At 42.9% G+C, this 20,056-nt stretch overlaps 1 protein-coding gene across 3 annotated transcripts in view; it reads left to right on the top strand.

Moving 5' to 3' along the window:
• The window catches only part of NPR2 (natriuretic peptide receptor 2), a 328,510-nt gene that overhangs the window by 154,645 nt on the left and 153,809 nt on the right, over positions 1-20,056 (top strand). For all 3 annotated transcript variants that reach the window (XM_030192798.1, XM_030192797.1, XM_030192799.1), the window contains exon 2: positions 13,863-14,059. In XM_030192798.1, the coding sequence (XP_030048658.1) occupies positions 13,863-14,059 (197 nt within the window). The remainder of the gene's footprint in view (positions 1-13,862; positions 14,060-20,056) is intronic.

Here is a 20,056-nt window from a genome sequence, read left to right as displayed (position 1 = left end):
GCAATCAGGAAGGTAGGAATTAATAGGAAAGGGATAATGAATAAGACTGAAAATGCTATAATCTCTCTGTATCGCTCCACGGTGTGACCTCACCTTGAGTATTGCGTTCAATTCTGGTTCCCCTCAAAATCAATAAATGTTGATCACTCCAAACACACTTGTCTTGTTCATGGAATATTTATAAACAATTCTTAATTTTTCTTTTATTTTTTTGTCCATTAACAGAAGAAAAAGAGCCTCAGTTGTTGCTGAAACCTCGACAGCATTCATAGAAACCGCATACTTTAGCGCTCTCTGCTCAGCTGTATTCAATCATCGGCTGAAAAAACCTCCGTATCAATTATATCAATTTTTCTTTTTCTTTTCTTTATCCAAAATTAAAACCCCTCATTTCCTTAACAGATCTAATTAATTCAATTGAAAATCCTTATATTTTTCCATCATTGAGCATAAGAGATACTGAGAGAGACTTATCTTTTAATCGGACAATCCCAACGGGAGCCTGTTTCACTACCGCTTCTTCAGGGGAAGTCCTCTATTGGTCTCATTCTCAGTAACTTGGCTATCCATTCATATATAATTGATACGGAGGTTGTCAAATTCTGGTTGCCATATCTCAACCAAGATACAGTGGAATTAGAAAAGGTTCAAAGAAGAGTGACCAGAATGATAAAGGGGATGGAACTCCTCTCATATGAGTAAAGGCTAAAGAGGTTAGGGCTCTTCAGCTTTGAAAAGAGACTCCTAAGGGGGGATATGATTGAGGTCTATATAATCCTGAGTGGTGTAGAACAAGTAGAAGTGAATTAATTTTTTGCTCTTTCAAAAAGTACAAAGACTAGGGGACACTCAATGATGTTACATGGAAATACTTTAAAAACAAATAGGAGGAAATATTCTTTCTCTCAATGAATAGTTAAACTCTGGAACTCGCTGCTGGAGGATGTAGTAACAGCAGTTAGCATATCTGGGTTTAAAAAGGTTTGGACAAATTCCTAGAGGAAAAGTCCATAGTCTGCTATTGAGACAGAAATGGGCAGCCACTGCTTGCCTTGGGATTGGTAGCAAGGAATGTTGTTACTCTTTGGGATTCCGGAATGTCGCTACTATTTGGGTTTCTGCCAGGTACTTGTGACCTGGCTTGGCCACTCTTGTAAACAGGAAGCTGGACTAGAAGGACCACTGGTCTGACCCACTATGGCTACACTTATGTTTTTATGAGAAAGGTGGTAATTGATCAATGCAGGAACCAAATGACTATGTGAAGGAAGAGAGGCTGAGATATCTGACCTTCTGATACCAGCATTTAAGCATGGGTGACTGGTGCCCACAGAAAATGGGGGGTGTGGATCTCCGGATGGATCGTACAGTTCTTCATCCGCTGTCATTTATGTGTTACTGTATTCAGAACAAAACAAGATATAAAGGTCTCAGAGGAGGGGTATATCGGGGTAAAAAGAAGGAAGCAGAAGAGGAGACATAGAAATACAGAGAGAAACATAGAAAAACGTAAGCAGATCCAGTCTGCCCGTCCATGTCATGTACTCTCCTTATCACTCCCATACAAATTCTATGTACTTGTCCCAAGCTCTCTTGAATTAAGATACTGTTTCCATCTCCACCACTTCTACCAAGAGGCCGTTCCACAAATTCACCACCCTTTTCACAAAGAAGTATTTCCTCAGGTTACTTCTGAGTCTATCCCTTTCACCTTCATCCTATGCCACCTCGTTCCAGAGCTTCCTTTCAGTTGAAAGAGACTCATCTCCTGTGCATTTATGCCGCATAGGAATTTAAATTTTTTTATTTACATTTGTACCCTGCGCTTTCCCACTCATGGCAGGCTCAATGCGGCTTACACATTGTATAAAGGTACTTATTTGTACTTGGGGCAATGGAGGGCTAAGTGACTTGCCCAGAGTCACGTCACAAGGAGCTGCAGTGGGAATCTAACCCAGTTCCCCAGGACCAAAGTCCACCACTCTAAACCACTAGGCCACTCAATGTGGCCACGCAGGCTTCTGCATGGAATGTTGCTAGTGGAATAGCAACATTCCATGTAGAATCTCCAATAGTAGCAACATTCCATGTAGAATCTCCAATAGTATCTATTTTATTTTTGTTACATTTGTACCCTGCGCTTTCCCACTCATGGCTCAACACAGCTTACATGGGGCAATGGAGGGTTAAGTGACTTGCCCAGAGTCACAAGGAGCTGCCTGTGCCGGGAATCAAACTCAGTTCCTCAGTTCCCCAGGACCAAAGTCCACCACCCTAACCACTAGGCCACTCCTCCAATCTCCCCTCTTCCGCCTTTCTTCCAAAGTAGGCATATTGAGATGTTTAAGTCTGTCCCCATATGTTTTATGACGAACACCATTGATCATTTTAGTAACCATCCTCTGGACCAATTCCATCCTGTTTATATCTTTTTGAAGGTGGGTTCTCCAGAATATTCTAAATGAGGTCTCACCAGCAGAAAGTCTGTGAGGGAATCCATGGGATCATGAAGGAGCAAAAGGGGAACTCAGGGAGGACAAGTTCATAGTGGAGAGATTGAATGAATTCTTTGCTTCAGTCTTTATGGAAGAAGATGTAATAGATCTACCTGTAGGAAATGGTTTTCAAGGGTGAAGATGCAGAGAAACTGAAGGAATTCTCAGTGAACCTGGAAGATGTACTGAGCCAAATCGATAAGTTAAAGAGTGATAAATCACCTGGACCAGATGACATACACCCCAGGGTACTGAAAAAAACTCAAACATGAAATTGATAATCTGCTGTTAGTGATCTGTAACCTGTCATTGCAATTGTCCGTAGAACCTGAAGATTGGATGGTGACTAACATCAAACTTTTTTTTTTTTGAAAATGGCTATTTCCTAGATGTTTTTGTGCTCTGTGTGTTTATCTTTTTGGTCCATTTTTGATAAAAAAAAAAAAAAAAAGTCCAAGTGTAAAACGCACAAAATCAATCCATTGGGATGAAGGAGGAGCCACCATTCTTTGTAGACTGGCAATGAAGCAGCCTAGAGAGCACTGCAGTGGACTTCAAATGAAAGTTCCCAGGTACACCTCTCACTCACCGTTGCTTCCTTATCTTGTCTGCTGAGCCCCCAAATCCACTATCACAACTGTACACCACTACAGTGACCCTTGTGTGTGAAAGGGGCACCTATATGTGGGTACAGTAGGTTTCTGGTGAGTTTTGGAGGGTTCACAGTTTCCACCACAAGTGTAACAGGTAGGGGGAGGTAGGAGCCTGGGTCCACCTGTCTGCAGTGCACGGCACCCACCACTAGACTCTGCCAGGGACCTGCATGCTGCTCTAATGGACCTGAGTATTACATCTGAAGCTAGCACAGAGACTGGAAATGTTTTAATCACATTTGGGGGGGTGAGAGGGGGGTCAGTGACTACTGGGGGAATAAGGAGAGGTCATCCCTGATTCCCTCCAGTGATCATCTGGTCATTCATGGCACCTTTTTGTGCCTTATTCGTTATAAAAACAGGTCTAGCAGCGCTGCGTACGCTTTGTAGCACTATAGAAATGCTAAATAGTAGTAGTAGTAGTAGTCTAGCTCAAAATGTCTTAGTTTTAGTCCTGGACAGTTTTGTTTTGTTCCATTATGGCTGAAAAACATCCAAGTGTTAGGAATGCCCAGATCCCGCCCTTAACATGCCCCTGACACACCCCCTTGTGATTTGAATGCACGTCTGATGGACTTCATAGAAAAACATCTAAAAATTGGTTTCGAAAATACCAATTTGGATGTTTTTGTGAGAAAAACACCCAAATGCAGATTTTTGCCACTTTTTGGATATTTTTCTCTTTTGAAAATGAGCCCCAGAGTCAGCATGGGTTCAGCAAAGGGAAGTCTTGCCTCACCAATTTGCTTCATTTCTTTCAAGGCTTGAATAAACATGTGGATAAAGGTGAGCCGGTTGATGTAGTTTAGCTAGATTATCAGATTTGACGAAGTTCCTCATAAGAGACTCCTGAGAAAATTAAAAAGTCATGGGATAGGAGGCGATGTCCTTCTGTGCATTAGGAACTGGTTATTGGACAGAAAACAGAGGGTAGGGTTAAATTGGCCATATTTCTCAGTGCTGGAGGGTGAATAGTGGAGTGCCACAGGGATCTGTATTGGGATCGGTGCTATTTAACATATTTATAATTGATCTGAAAATCAGAACGACGAGTGAGGTGATTAAATTTGCAGATGACACAAAAACTATTCAAAGTTGCCAAAACACACGCGGATTGTGAACAATTGCAGGAAGATCTTAGGAGGTTGGAAGACTGGGCATCCAAATGTCAGATGAAATTTAATGTGGACAAATGCAAAATGATGCATATTGTGAGGAATAATCCAAATCATAGTTACCTGATACTGGGATCCACCTTAGGAGTCAGCAGTCAAGAAAAAGATCTAGGCGTCATTGTAGACAATACACTGAAATCTTCTGCCCACTGTGCATCGGCAGCCAAAAAAGCAAACTTAAGCACATAAGCACCGCCACGCTGGGAAAAGGCCAAAGGTCCATCAAGCCCAGTACTCCGTCTCCGACAGCGGCCCATCCAGGCCCCAAGAACCTGGCAAAAAAACCCAAATTTAATAACGATCAATGGACTTTTCCTTCAGGAATCTATCCAGACCCCCTTTAAACTCAGCAAGGCCAGCTGCCGTCACTACCTATCCTACAGGGTACTAGGAATTATTAGGAAAGTGATGCAAAATAAGACTAAGAAAATGATAATGCCTCTGTTTCACTCCATGGTGCGACCTTTCCTTGACTATTGCATTCAATTCTACTCACATATCTAAAAAAAAGATATAGCCGAATTAGAAAAGGTTCAAAGAACTCCTCCCATATGAGGAAAGGCTAAAGAGGTTAGGCGTCTTCAGCTTGGAAAAGAAATGGCTGAGGGAGCATATGATAGAGGTCTAAAGGGCCCCGTCAAAAAAGCTCGGAGACAAAATAGCCCCAACAAATAACGCACTACCACTTAACTTAAAAACAACTCACGAAATAAATCTCTGAAGACCTATCTCTTCAACAAGGCCTACCACAAGGATCAATAGCACCACTCCACCTATATTCTGAATGTCTTCTTTCTCTAACTGTTTGCTGATCTTCATTTTGTCATCCTTGGTCTCTTTGTAACACCAATTGTATCTTTTACCCCGGTATGGCGATTCCATAACGGGATTTTGTAAGCCACATTGCAAATAGGTGGGAGAATGTGGGATACAAATGCAATAAATATATAAAGAAGTAACAAAAAAGCCCCTGACATAATATTCTTTGACAAAACAGCCCACCCACATAGTGGCCCCTGCATGGCCCACTTATCTATTTTTAATGTGTCCTTTCTTCTGCACTGCCTACCTCTCCTGCTGCTGGGCTGCCACATAGCAGTATGGCATAACTAATTCTTCTCCCCCTCCCTCCCATATAGAACCAAAACCGTCCCTCTTTCCTCAAACCCTTCCCCACCCGAGTCTAGCAGATTAGCACCGCTTTTGCTTTCTCTATCCCCTCCCTCTCAGTCCCTCAAAAACCTGCTTTCTATAGGGACCCTGCCCTGCAGTCATCACAGGGTGCCTGAGCCAGTGCAGGATGCTTCCTTCTGCCCCGTCCCTCTGACACAACTTCCTGTGTACGTGAGGGTGGGATGTGGCGGAGGGAAGCATTCAGCACCGGCTCAGGCACCCTGTGATCACTGCAGGGGTTGCTAAAGAAAGACAGGTTTGAGGGATGAAAGGGCAGGAACAAGGAGGTTAGATTGAGTACAGGAGACGGTATCAGCCAAGGAAGTTGGATGAAAACAAGAGACAGGGTGAGCCTATCCAGCCTATCATATGAAATACAAATTGAGTATCACTAAAACAGCTTAAAACATTATTGTAGCTGGTAGAAACAGCAGTTATAAACTCTGTATTTTGTGCTCATTTTTCTACACTGTTCTATACAATACAGATGGCCAAATTTCAGTGAGGATGTCCTGTTTCCTGATGGCTTCATCTTAACTGTTGCTGTAATCTGCCTTGGGAAGCCTGGTGTTATAAAGATGAAGGAATATATTGAAATTAAATGGAAGTAAAATTAAACTCTCCTTTCATTGAGGCTCATGGAATCACATCTTCACTTCATCTGTTTTCTACCCTACCCATCTTCAAATCTCTGCTTAAAACTCACCTCTTCAATGCTGCGTTCGGCACCTAACCTTTCGTGAAATATAGTATTCCCTATCAGACGGGCTCCACACTTGTCTTTAGATTGTAAGCTCCTTGAGCAGGGACTGTCCTTCCATGTTAAATTGTACAGCGCTGCGTAACCCTAGTAGCGCTTTAGAAATATTAAGTAGTAGTAGTAAGTAGTAGATATACAAATGGATTATTCTGTTTTTGAGCGAGTTTTACAGATTCGTGGTTTTATAAGTCAAAATAAAAATAAATATTTTGTCTAATGCAGATTTCTTTTGTTAAAACATAACTAAATGGGCTCTAAGCCCCTAATGCAATCCATTGGTTTTCTTATATTTTGTTCTTGTGCCGAAACTGAAAACTTGTATCTTTATCTGGTCGATAATAAAAGGAGCTCATTGTGAACTCTACCCACCCTAAAAGGTTGTTTTGTGGCTGTATATGAGGAATTGTGATATTGAATAAATAAGTTTATGTTTTTGTATCTAGTCATGCATCCAAAGGTTATATAATTCTTTCAAGAAAGCCAGTTAATCGTTTGACTTATCAGTGGAACATAACCACCGAGGCATAGTATGGTCGTATTTTCAATATGGGAATACTAGAGCCCAGTTAAGGAATAGATTATTTTGAGTTAGTTTTCACTGGACCAAACTTGCTTTCCTTGTGCCTTCGCCATCCTGCTGGATAGGCAGTGCCTTAAAAGGTGGAGGATAAAGGATTTAAAAGAAAATACATTTATATCCCATATTATCCCAAGCAAACTCGGGTTACCACCCTTAGGATTCACCTTTGGGTTTAAAAAAGCAAAACCACGTGCATGTAAGGACTGAATAAATGAACTAAAATAAAGTTTAAAGCAAAGAGCAGGTTTGTCTCTTTTCTCCTTTAAATCAAATCTTAACAGACATAGCCTTTGGGATTTCTCTCTGCTTTTAAATAAATGTTCTGAAACTAGAACATAAATACTAGCAGGTCCAGATATTTATGGATTGGACAGTTCCTACTCTGTCTTAATTATCTTTCCACCCTGTTCACTCAATTCCTCATTAAAAAAAACCAGTATCGGGATCGGAGACAGGGACGTGTTAGTGAAACTATGTTTAGTCTGCAGTCTCCACACTTATTCTGGAACGTTTTAAATGACGGTGGTGCCATCTATGTAATATCAGGTTTTGTCTTTTTTCTTAGACTGGTGCAGCAGGTGTAGCATCTGTCTGTTTAAAGAATGTTATAATTTTGCAAGAAATAACTGGTATGTACTATATGAAATGTCACTTGATGTATCCTATATAATATAAAGCACCTCCAACGTTCTGAAGCTGACTCCGAGAAAGTGAAGCCTGAAGCATTCGTGCTCTTGCTGTATCCATCTCCTGAAATGACGTCACTACTTCCGTGTTCGTAAAGACCAAACGCTGCAGAGTTGCCAGGCAACGGAACGCGACGTCACACGCATGAGGGTGTTGTCGTCCCTCCCTTCCTCCCTCCCTCCCTTCCAGTTCCAGGCCCCCTACCTCCAAATTTTAAAAGTCAACTTCACTTACAAAGTCGGGTTTACGGCAGCCGACAGAAGCAGCGGTAACAAGCATGCAGGCTCGACCCTTCTCTCTCTCTCAGCTGTAGTCCCACCCTTGCGGAAACAGGAAATGAGGGTGGGACCAGAGCTGATAGAGAGAGAAGGGTCGAGCTTGCATGCCTGTTACCGCTGCTTCTGTTGGCCGCCTTACACCCGACTTCGTAAGTGAAGTTGACTTTTAAAATTTGGAGGTAGGGGGCCTGGAACTGGAAGGGAGGGACAACAACACCCTCATGCATGTGACGTTGCATTCCGAGGGGGGGGCCCTGAAACTCAGAGGGAAGGAGGGAGAGAGGGGGGAACCTGAAACTCGGTCCCCTGGAACTCGGAGGGATGGAGGGGACGACCCTGGAACTCGGAGGGAGGGAGGGGACCAGTCTCACTCTCTCTCTGTTACACACACACACTCGCACATTCACTCTCTCTCACACACACAGTCACTCTCACACACACTCTCTCAAACATACACACTCCGAGGAAAACCTTGCTAGCGCCCGTTTCATTTGTGTCAGAAACGGGCCTTTTTTACTAGTATTTCAATATACTATGTTTTTGAAATGCTATTTTTTTACGTGTTTCAATAAAGAATGTAGTTTATCATCTTTTTTTTGTGATGTGTTATTTTTTTTCTAGGGGGTTATTTTCTGGGAGGGGCTAATTTGTCAAGGGCTATTTTGTTACAAGGCTATTTTGTCGGGGTACCGAGGTCTACAAAACCCTGAGTGGAGTAGAACGGGTAAAGATGAATTGATTTTTTACTCTTTCAAAAAGTGCAGAGATCAGGGAACACTCAAAGAAATTCCCTGGAAAAACTGCTTCTTGCCCCGGGATTGGCCACTGTTGGAAGCAGGATATTGGGCTGGATGGAGCGTTGGTCTGACCCAGTATAGCTATTCTTACGTTCTTATACAGAGACGTCTCCTCCTTTTGCCCACTGGCCATTCTTCTCCCGATGCACCCAAGCATCCTTCTAGCTGTTGCCATCACCTTTTCTACCCCTTTGACCACCTCAAGATCATCACATCCAAGTCCCCCTCCTCTTTTGTGCACAAACGTTTTTCCCTCCCTAAACTGTACCTTTCCCTCGAGTTTTTGCAGCCCAAGTGCATGACCCTGCAATTTTTAGCATTAAATCTTAGCTGCCAAATTCCAGACCATTCCTCTAGCTTCGCTAAGTCCTTCCTCATGTTATCCACACCTCCAGGGGTTTCTACCTGTCATGACTCTTGGAGCTTGGTAATAAGAAGCCCCAATATCATGGAGCATAACCCTGGCACAGCAATCACCTGAAGTCTCTATTATTTTATAAAGTCTCTTTTATTGAATAAATCACAGATAATTTACTCACAGATAGATGTTCAGGATACAGAGACTTCTTAATCTGGAGGCTGTGGGAGGTGGAGATCTGAAGAGAGGTAGTTGTATTGCAGGAGGGGGAGAAGATAGTTGAACAGGTAGAAATAGTCCAAAGCTGGGTGACTGCAATGTGCAATATCTCATTTGGAAGAAGATATTTACAGGGTAAAAAATCCAGGTTCGTTACAGGGATTTTCAGCCGGACAGAGCTGTCTGGAGCGAGATGGTGTTATTAACTCCATGTCCCTGGCTGTAATGGAGGAAGAAGCCCCTCGTGGCTGAAAGGACAAGGAAGTGGTGGGGCTTCACACAGGGAGGAGCAGATAGAGACCAATGGGGACAGAGCCTGCTATCAGATAGCAAAGGGTAGTCCTAGAGATAGGAGGGAAAGGTCATACCTGGCTGACCTCTGAGGACAGATAGTAAGACTGAGCAGGAAGACAAAAGAGCCAAGTTTGGCAGAGAGAGAGGGAGAGAGAGAAGGTCTGAGCAGCCTCACAACCAGTGATAGCAGTTCTTACACAGCCAAACAAGTGTGGTTGCACTGCCTGTGAACTACATTACCCACAGTGCATTGCTCATGTATTTTTCCAGTGGGGAAACTGCAGCAATGATAGTCCTTGGGACTGAGAATAACAGTAAAGGCATTACACACATTTTAGGATCACGTTATAAACTAGTGCGAGGCTGTCGGAGGACAGAACACTACCCTATTGCAGATTCTGGTAATATCCCCAAAGAGGCAAAGCTTACCAGACAGCCCTTCAGCAATATCGCTTACAAAAATGTTAAAAAGAACCGGCCCAAGAACCAAACCTTGTAACATCCTTTTCCTCAGAATGAGCGCCATTTACCAGAACTTTCTGTCGCCATCCACTCAATTAACTCCAAACCCAGTCAGTCACTTTAGGGACCACACCAAATCTAAGCAGAACTGTGTCAAAGGCTTTGCTAAAATCTGAAAAGCTGTTACAAAATATTCTATGTAGGGGTTGCTGAAGTCAGGCAGCAATGAGAAATGTAGCTTTTCTCAGCTTCCTAAATCATTCTATTTACTGAATTATAAACAATGAGAGCAGTTAACAAAAAGCAATCCAGCTGGGCGATAGCAATACAGAGCAACAAGAAACACCAAACAATTTAGAAGCAACAGCCAAACTTGTTTGAGGTTCTCCCATTGCTGTATGAAGAGCATTTTTCCAAAACCCTCTCATTTTTTTTGTCAGTTTTGAACTATGCGATTAATTTTCGTTCATCAAGAGAAGATTCATTTACTGTGCCAAAATTCATGGACTTAGTACATTTTGGCAAAGGAATAAGTTATAGCAAATAAATCTCGCTTTGATGAACAAAATTAATCACGTAGCTCAAAACGGACAAGAAATGGACTGAGTTTTGGAAAGGTGCTTTTCGTATCTAGACAGCTCAATGAAGTAGGTTTCCAATCCTCTTTTGCAGCGGTCCAATAGCAGCTTAGTCCTAAGGTACTTATGGAGAGAATTCCATAAAGAAAGCTGAATCTCCAGTATTACCTCTATCTAGCTTTACACGTGCGTTAAACCGTGTCACGAAACGATTCTGAGATTGTAACCTTTGCATTGTCAAGATTCTCAAAGGGCTTTACTAACACGACGCCCTCCTCTGCAGACCAGCCTTTTCTGATCCCTTAAAGAAGCAGAATACCAAGGATGGTTCAAAAAGAGATTACTAGAACATTCTTTTAGCAGGGCAACTTTGTTCATGTCAAGAGACTCAGTAGGGAGGAAGGAAAAGGAAGCTAATTTCATTGGCTAATCAAATTTTATTGGAACCCTTTTCTGATTGCAGAGTTGGGACATGAAGGTCTATTACCATGTTACTATGCAGTGTTCTTCAATTGCTTAAGGAAAAGTAAAAATAAATGTGTATTTTAATGCTTCAGTAAAAGTACAATGAAGAACACATTAAAAAATGTACTTATGTGAAAGTAAAAAGGTTATTGTCTAATACAGTGGTTCCCAAACCTGATCCTGGAGGCACCCCAGCCAGTCAGGTTTTTGGAATATTAATGAGAGAGATCTCATACAGTAGATGCAGTGAATGCAAATATCTCTCATGAATATTCATTCAAATTATCTATAGTGCTGGGCTCTCTCTTCTTTTAAGGTTACCAGTTATCTTATCTAGTTCCTCATACCCTATACATATTATTAATTCATGTTCCATCTGTGATACATAACCTTACAGAATGCCAAGACCATAAAGTTCAACAATCTTTTTCTAACAATTTTCCAACCTTAATGTTCCAATCTTCCTCCTATAGGGCACTAGGGCTCCATGTATTGATGTATTTGATCAAATCTTGAAATCATTCTGGTGCATCCCCACCGTGTGTTCATCAATTCTGACATTGAATCACTACTTCATGTTGTCTGCTTCTGTTTCTCCCCTTTCTCCCAGGATTATACACAGTTTTTCCTGCTTTGATTTTCTGTGTTAGTTTGAGGAAATGTGTTCTATTTTTCTGGTGGGGCACTTCATACATAGTCTGGTTTCTTGTGGTTTAACATCAGCAAAATTCGCCCTTTCCTCTCTGAACACACCACCCGAACTCTCGTCCATGCTCTCATTACCTCTCGCCTGGACTACTGCAACTTACTCCTCACCGGCCTCCCACTTAGCCATCTATCCCCCCTTCAATCTGTTCAGAACTCTGCCGCACGTCTCATATTCCGCCAGAACCGATATACTCATATCACCCCTCTCCTCAGGTCACTTCACTGGCTTCCGATCAGATACCGCATTCAATTCAAGCTTCTCCTTCTTACCTACAAATGCATTCAGTCTGCTGCCCCTCACTACCTCTCTACCCTCATCTCCCCTTACGTTCCCGCCCGTAACCTCCGTTCACAGGATAAATCCCTCCTCTCAGTACCCTTCTCCACCACCGCCAACTCCAGGCTCCGCTCATTCTGCCTCGCCTCACCCTATGCTTGGAACAACCTTCCTGAACCCTTACGCCAAGCCCCCTCCCTGCCCGTCTTCAAGTCTTTGCTTAAAGCCCACCTCTTCAATGCTGCGTTCGGCACCTAACCCTTACCGTTCAGTGAATCCAGACTGCCCCAATTTGACTGCCCCTATCGGACCGACCGTTCACTTGTCTATTAGATTGTAAGCTCTTTGAGCAGGGACTGTCTCTCTTTGTTAAATTGTACAGCGCTGCGTAACCCTAGTAGCGCTCTAGAAATGTTAAGTAGTAGTAGTAGTATTACATATAGCAGTGATTTAACCAGAGCTGAGATTGTGATGTCATAATGCCTCATTCCACCAATGCCTAAGAGCCAACCTCATCAGTGATGTCACAATGGCTTGATTGTCCTATATTTGTCTCACTCTTATCTATTAGATTGTAAGCTCTTTGAGCAGGGACTGTCTCTCTTTGTTAAATTGTACAGCGCTGCGTAACCCTAGTAGCGCTCTAGAAATGTTAAGTAGTAGTAGTAGTTTCTTGTTCATTTTCTTCCCTGTACATTCATAATTATACTCTGTGGCCCCTTATTCTGTATTGGGTGAGAGCCTGTCAGTGTTCTGTGAAAGTGAGTCTATGGCAGTAGCATAGTCACTGGGGGCGGCTTGGGGGCCTGGGCCCCCACACTTTGGACTCAGGACCTTCTAAAATAGCAGCTCCTCCCCTTACATCACAGGAGGCGGGATATGACAGAGGAAAGGTCCCGGAAGGACTGTCCATAGGCAGTCTGTTTCACTGCCTCTGCTGGTCACATGCCAGGACTTGAGGGGGAGCAGAGAGACGCCAGATCAGCATGGGAGGAATGCAAGCGAGCAGAGATCAGGTGGGGTGGTGGAGGAAGCACAGAGAGGTGCTGGACCTTCATGGGGGGGGGGGGGGTGGAAAGCATGGTTCTCCTCCTCTCCCCTGTATTGGGTGTGAGGTGGGGGGGTGTCTTCATTTCCTTCACTGATGGTTCTCCTCTCTCCTGTATTGGGTGTGGAGGGTGGGGAAGGGGATTTCTTCACTTCCTTGTTACTGATGGGTCTCTTCTCCTCTGTATTGGGTGTGGGATAGGGGATTTCTTTATTTCCTTGCCATTGATGAGTCACCTCTCTCCTATATTGGGTGTGAAGTAGGGGATTTATTTACTTCCTTGTTATTGATGGTTCTCCTCTCCCCTGTATTGGGTGTGAGGTGGGGGGGTGTCTTCATTTCCTTCACTGATGGTTCTCCTCTCTCCTGTGTTGGGTGTAAGGTGGAGAATGTCCTCAGTTCTTGGTTCCTCTTTCCTTCATTGTGTATCGGTGAAGGATTTCTTTAGGTCCTGGGTAGTTATGGCTCTCCTCTCCCATGTTTTGGGTGTGGGGTGGGGGATTTATTCATTTGCTTGTCAGTTATGGCTCCAGTCTCACCTGTATTGGGTGGGGATAGGAGATTTCTTCAGATCCTGGTCAATGGTGGGTCTCCTGTCCCCTGTATTGGGATGGGGGATTTCCTCTGTTTCTGGTCAGTGATTGCTCCTCTGTCCCTTGTTTTGGAGGTGAGATGGGGATGTCATTAGTTTTTGGGGGTTGCCCTCTTCTGTGTACTGGGATGCAATGGGCATTTTCTCAATTTCTTGGCAGTGCTGGCTCCTCGTTTTTTTTTGGGGGGGGGGGGGAGGGAGGAATAGTGGATGTACTGAGCCCTGTGTAGTGACACAGTGATGATTCCCCATTCCCCCTACAGTTATTTACATCTGTGGTCCCTTGGATATGCTTCACCGGATCATGCTGTGGGCACACAAGGAGCAGTTAACCAACGGAGATTATGTGTTCTTCTACATCGATGTGTATGGGGAGAGCTTGAGAGCCGACCACACCAGGGACGACTTCAAGCCCTGGCAGAACAATCAGAGCCAGAACCAGCTGATGGAGGCATTCAAGGTAAGCAAACCTTCATTCTTTGCCCTACATCTGTCTTCTAGCACCTTTGAGCTCTAAGGATGATTGTTCATGCAGGTGTTTGGTATGGGGCGATGTTTTATGGTGGTTTATGTTTCTTGGGCTGATCTTATGTTTTGTTTATTTGTTACATATTTTTTTAATGTATATTCTGGTGTGTTCTGCTTTGAATGGTCTATTGACTAGATTTGGTGGAACATAAATCCATGCAAATATATAAATATACACCATCAGGGGCTACAATGTAGAAAGGAGACCCTGGGAGAGCAGCTTTTCCTAGTGTGAGAAAGAGGGAAGCCAGAGATAGTGGGCTTCTCCCACCCTCTCCCACTATAACACTCCCATATCCTTCCCATGATCACACACCCTTCTCTCTCTGATGATCACATTATCCTGTCTCAATCATACTCACCCCAAGTTTACTATTAACCTGTGAAGCGGTTAACCATAAATGAAACTGAAATAGTATAAAAAGAGTGTAAAAGTATCAAGAAAAAAAAATAGTAAAGTTTATATTATACTTAAGACAAAATAAAAGGTAAAATGCAAAAGTGAAATGAAAACAGACTTATGTCTTCCAGCAGCCTCAGCCGTACAAAAGAATTTAAGGAATCCTCAGTTACCAAATGTATCTGAGAATAAATATGTTAATCCCATTTTATGTATAAATCTTTTTTTTATTGACGATAGCACAGACTACAATTACTACAAGTGTATACAGTTCTCCAAAAGAAGACACAAGTACAGAAAATCTTCAAGCAAGCCGACAATCGTCAAGAAGTTTTACGTTATCGCCCCCACTTACCCCAACCCACCCCATCCCTCATCATCCAAACCCAAACCCCCATTCCCTTTCTACAGTCTCATATTACATGGGAACTATCACATGAACTCCCCCCCCCCCCCGTCAAACCCACCCCCACAGAGAAACAGTCAACACCAGAAAATATAGAAAAAAGCCACATAATCCCAGCAACTGTTCCTCAGGAAACATCAAAAAGGAAATAAGCCAGAAGTAGGGGAAAAAAACTATCTATCTAGCCATCATACAGGTCTGAGGATCATAAAGTACATAACAGAAGTCCAAAGAAAAGGGTCCAACATTGATACCAATCAAAACAGCAAAAAAAATACCAAATGTAAGAGCCAACATCGGCTGGGAGATATGTAAAAAAGATTGTGATGTCTCCACTGATAAAATAAATGGGTTTTATCCCCCATAAGTGACCCAAAGTCGTGCAGGATAAAGTAATGCACTGGAACTTTTGCATTCATATAATTGGGTGACCGCACGCTCTGGCTGTATAGTCCTGAAAACAAAGTACCGTTTGATTATCGTACTCCAAACGTTTCCCAGGATGCAGTGCCTGAAGTATTGCTTGCTTCTAATCATAGTGACAAACCCAGAGAACCACAACACGGGGACGGGCAGCAGCATTGCTCTTGGAACCCAAGCAACAGGCCCACTCAGGTTTAAAGGGAACCTCCAAAGTGCCCAGATGTAGAGATCGTGGAATCCATCTCTCCAGTGTACGCACGAGCTCCACGCAAGGCCCACCAGCCACAAATTATTTCATCTTGTTCTGCCCTCCAAATCATCTAGCATGCGTTCCAGTTGCTCCACATCAGGAGATGAACTCTGGGCCTGAGTTTCCAACACCCCAACCCCGTGTTGCTGTGCATCCATTTCCAAATCCATACTATCCAAGCACTCGCGAGCGGCCTCCGTTCTATCATATAGACGCTGCAGTTTTGCATCCAACTCCGCCTCCACCGTACTCTGCACCTCCGACACAATTTCTGAAGTCCAAACGGTGCTCACCGAGGGACTCCACGGATTCGATGGAACTGCCATCTTGGCTGAAGCTCCTTTCTGCATGACTTTATTTTTACGGGGCAACTTCAAAGCCATACCAGCGATAATATCTTGCTAAATCACACCCCATCAGGCCAACAGGAAGAACAAAACAAAGATTTATTTATTTGTTACATTTATATCCCACATTTTCCCACATATTTGTAGGCTCAATGTGGCTTACATAGTACCGGAGAGGCGTTTGCAGACTCTGGTGTAAACAAATACAAAGTGATATTGTGGTAAGATAAAGTTCACGTGGCACAGCCACATTAGGGAATCGGAGAACGGAAGAGTTGTGTTATGTCCATTACGTGCTTTAGTTTGGTTGTGTTGCAGAGATCAGGCATTTGTGTTGGATTGGTAGGGTATGCCTTTTTAAACAGGTTAGTTTTTAGTGTTTTCCGGAAGTTTAGATACAAAATCCACCCACTTCTGGCGAACATGTGTGCTAAAAAAGTGGCTTTATCAGTGGGGAGACAGGGAGCTGAGCAGGCAACCTCTGCCCCTGCTCTAGGTGTCACGCGATCTCTCTTAAGTCCCCTTTTAAATGACTGATACAATGTTCCTAATGTAGGTTCAAAGGTAGCATGTTCCAGAGAGTAGGTCTGGTAACCCTAAATAAAACATCTCGAATAGTGTCCAAAAAAATAATACAGAACAACTAACTGGTTCTGTTGAGTGGAGTGTAAGGAACATGAAGCAGAATATGGTACTAGAAGTCAAGATAGGAATGCTGGTTGGCCCAAATAATAAATTGCATGTATAAAGATAAGAAGCTTGAAGAATTTCAGAAAATGCCACCCTAGAGGATCTGGATTTCAGCTTTCTTCCTAAATTTGGCTTCCAGAACCTCTCTCTCACATTTTCCTATGTCATTGGTACCCACATGTACCAAGACAGATGGCTCCTCCCCAGCACTATCTAAAATCCCGTCTAGGTGATGCGTGAGGTCCGTCACCTTCGCACCAGGCAGCCAAGTCACCAGGAAATCTTCCCATCCCACCAGCCACCCAGCTATCTATATGTCTATATAAACTTCATCTTATCACAACATCACATTGTATTTGTTCACACCGGAAACGGCAAACGCCTTTCCGGCACTAAGCAAACCACATTGAGCCTGCAAATAGGTGGGAAATGTGGGGTACAAATATAACAAATAAATAACTGATGTGATGTTTAATAAGGAGCCAATGATTTTGCTGTAATAATGGTGTAACATGATCATATTTCTTTGGCCCATTAATAATCTTGACTGCTGTGTTTTGGATTAATGTAATTTGCGAATTTGGTTAAGATAAATTCCCTTGAATAAAGAATTGCAATAGTCTATTAGGACTAGAAAATGAGTCAAACTTTTCAGTGCTTTCTGTGTCACTAACATTTTATAATGACATAGGTGTAGGGACAAAATATGCCCTGCATGTGGCACTATGTAGCACTATGAAACGGACTTTCTTGAAACAGACTGGTAGAGGCTATTATTAAAAACAAAATTACAGAGCACATTCAAGGACATGGATTACTGAGACCAAGTCAGCACAGCTTTTGTGTGTGGAAATCTTGCCTGACCAATTTACTTCAATTCTTTGAAGGAGTAAACAAACATGTGGACAAAGGGGAGCCGGTTGATATTGTGTATCTGGATTTTCAAAAGGCGTTTGACAAGGTACCTCATGAAAGGCTACAGAGGAAATTGGAGGGTCATGGGATAGGAGGAAAAGTCCTATTGTGGATTAAAAACTGGTTCAAGGATAGGAAACAGAGAGTGGGGTTAAATGGGCAGTATTCACAATGGAGAAGGGTAGTTAGTGGGGTTCCTCAGGGGTCCGTGCTAGGACCGCTGCTTTTTAATATATTTATAAATGATTTAGAGATGGGAGTAACTAGCGAGGTAAATTAAATTTGTTGATGACACAAAGTTATTCAAAGTTGTTAAATCGCGACAGGATTGTGAAAAATTACAAGAGGACCTTACGAGACTGGGAGACTGGGCGGCTAAATGGCAGATGATGTTTAATGTGAGCAAGTGCAAGGTGATGCATGTGGGAAAAAAGAACCCGAATTATAGCTACATCATGCAAGGTTCCATGTTAGGAGTTACGGACCAAGAAAGGGATCTGGGTGTCGTCGTCGATAACACACTGAAACCTTCTGCTCAGTGTGCTGCTGCGGCTAGGAAAGCGAATAGAATGTTGGGTATTATTAGGAAAGGTATGGAAAACAGGTGTGAGGATGTTATAATGCCGTTGTATCGCTCCATGGTGCGACCGCACCTTGAGTATTGTGTTCAATTCTGGTCGCCGCATCTCAAGAAAGATATAGTAGAATTGGAAAAGGTGCAGAGAAGGGCGACTAAAATGATAGCGGGGATGGGACGACTTCCCTATGAAGAAAGATTAAGGAGGCTAGGGCTATTCAGCTTGGAGAAGAGACGGCTGAGGGGAGACATGATAGAGGCATATAAAATAATGAGTGGAGTGGAACAGGTGGATGTGAAGCGTCTGTTCACGCTTTCCAAAAATACTAGGACTAGGGGGCATGCGATGAAACTACAGTGTAGTAAATTTAAAACAAATCGGAGAAAATGTTTGTTCACCCAACGTATAATTAAACTCTGGAATTCGTTGCCAGAGAAAGTGGTGAAGGCGGTTAGCTTAGCAGAGTTTAAAAAGGGGTTGGATGATTTCCTAAAGGACAAGTCCATAAACCGCTACTAAATGGACTTGGGAAAAATCCACAATTCCAGGAATAACATGTATAGAATGTTTGTACGTTTGGGAAGCTTGCCAGGTGCCCTTGGCCTGGATTGGCCGCTGTCGTGGACAGGATGCTGGGCTCGATGGACCCTTGGTCTTTTCCCAGTATGGCATTACTTATGTACTTATATGACTTAGGACAGTGTCAGTTCCTATGTAGAGGTTTGTTCGCAGACCTCAGGCACATTGCTGACTCATCAAGGCCTGAGAAAGGCAAAGTTAACTTTTTCAGTAACAACCCTGTTTACAGAGCTGGGGGACTTCATGGTCAGAAGAAATCAGTTTGGTCCCCTAAAGACACAACGCTGGAAAACATCAGACTTTTGTTATTCTAGTCATTGCCTTATTTATTTATGTATTTATTTATTGCATTTGTATCCCACATTTTCCTACCTCTTTGCAGGCTCAATGTGTCTTACAATACATCATGAATAGTGGAATTACATAAAGAACAGACATTTAGTATTACAAAATCTCTTCATAAAGGCGGTTAATAAATCCCAATAAATAGTTAACATGGCACTAAACCAGAGGAAAGGGGTATAAGAACCTCTTCCATAAGCATAATAGCTAGTTGGCTCTGTTATCTTGGGCAGTTCACGCGAGAGCTGCTATCAGCTGGTCTGAGCCATCCACATGATGAAGGCTCGTTAATTTGTGGCTTCACCTGCTTGCATACTCTTGCCTGGTTGGGGAGAGCTTACCTGCTGACCAACTGGGACCGTCTGCTGCTGACCAACCATCCAGAGAAAGAGAGCGTCTGCCATCCCAGCTTTGCTGCCTGCTTCCTTCATCAACTCCATGACTGACTTCAGTTCCTAAGTTTGCGAGTGTGGGGGAGCCTTTTCCATTGGTCAGATTTTGCTTCTCTCTTTTGTTTTATCATGCCTAGAGTGTTAGGAATCCTAATAATTCAGGACTAGTTGAAAGTGTTGCCACTGTTTTATTGCTACAAGATAAAAAGCTTACTGTTGCCAATATTTCTAATACACCAGCTTTCCTATTTTTCTTATAATATCTGAGCCTTTTATCCTGTTCTTTCAATGTTATCTAGGACTAATAATTCGGATCTGTAAGAGGGAGGTTGTGACCCATCCATTCCAGAGTGCTAAATTTCTACTTTTCACCTTCCTTCATTGCCCTCTCTCGACCTGGGGCTGGATAATTGTAATTAGTCCCCACATAGAGATTAGAAGAAAATGTTCTTATGTGTTGCTTCGTAAAAGTATTTTATGAAAAAGAATGCCTTTAGACGTCTACGGAAATTTAGATACTTATTCGTGTATCATGTCTTTCGGCAGTGAGTTCCAGATTTTTGTCCCTAGATAGTTAAAAACTATACACATATGTGGATTTGTATTT

The sequence above is a fragment of the Microcaecilia unicolor genome, chromosome 2 (genome assembly GCF_901765095.1).
Source record: "Microcaecilia unicolor chromosome 2, aMicUni1.1, whole genome shotgun sequence".
Classification (NCBI taxonomy): Eukaryota; Metazoa; Chordata; class Amphibia; order Gymnophiona; family Siphonopidae; genus Microcaecilia; species Microcaecilia unicolor.
Note: the sequence above shows the minus strand (reverse complement) of the source record. Positions and strands in the feature narration are given on the sequence as shown.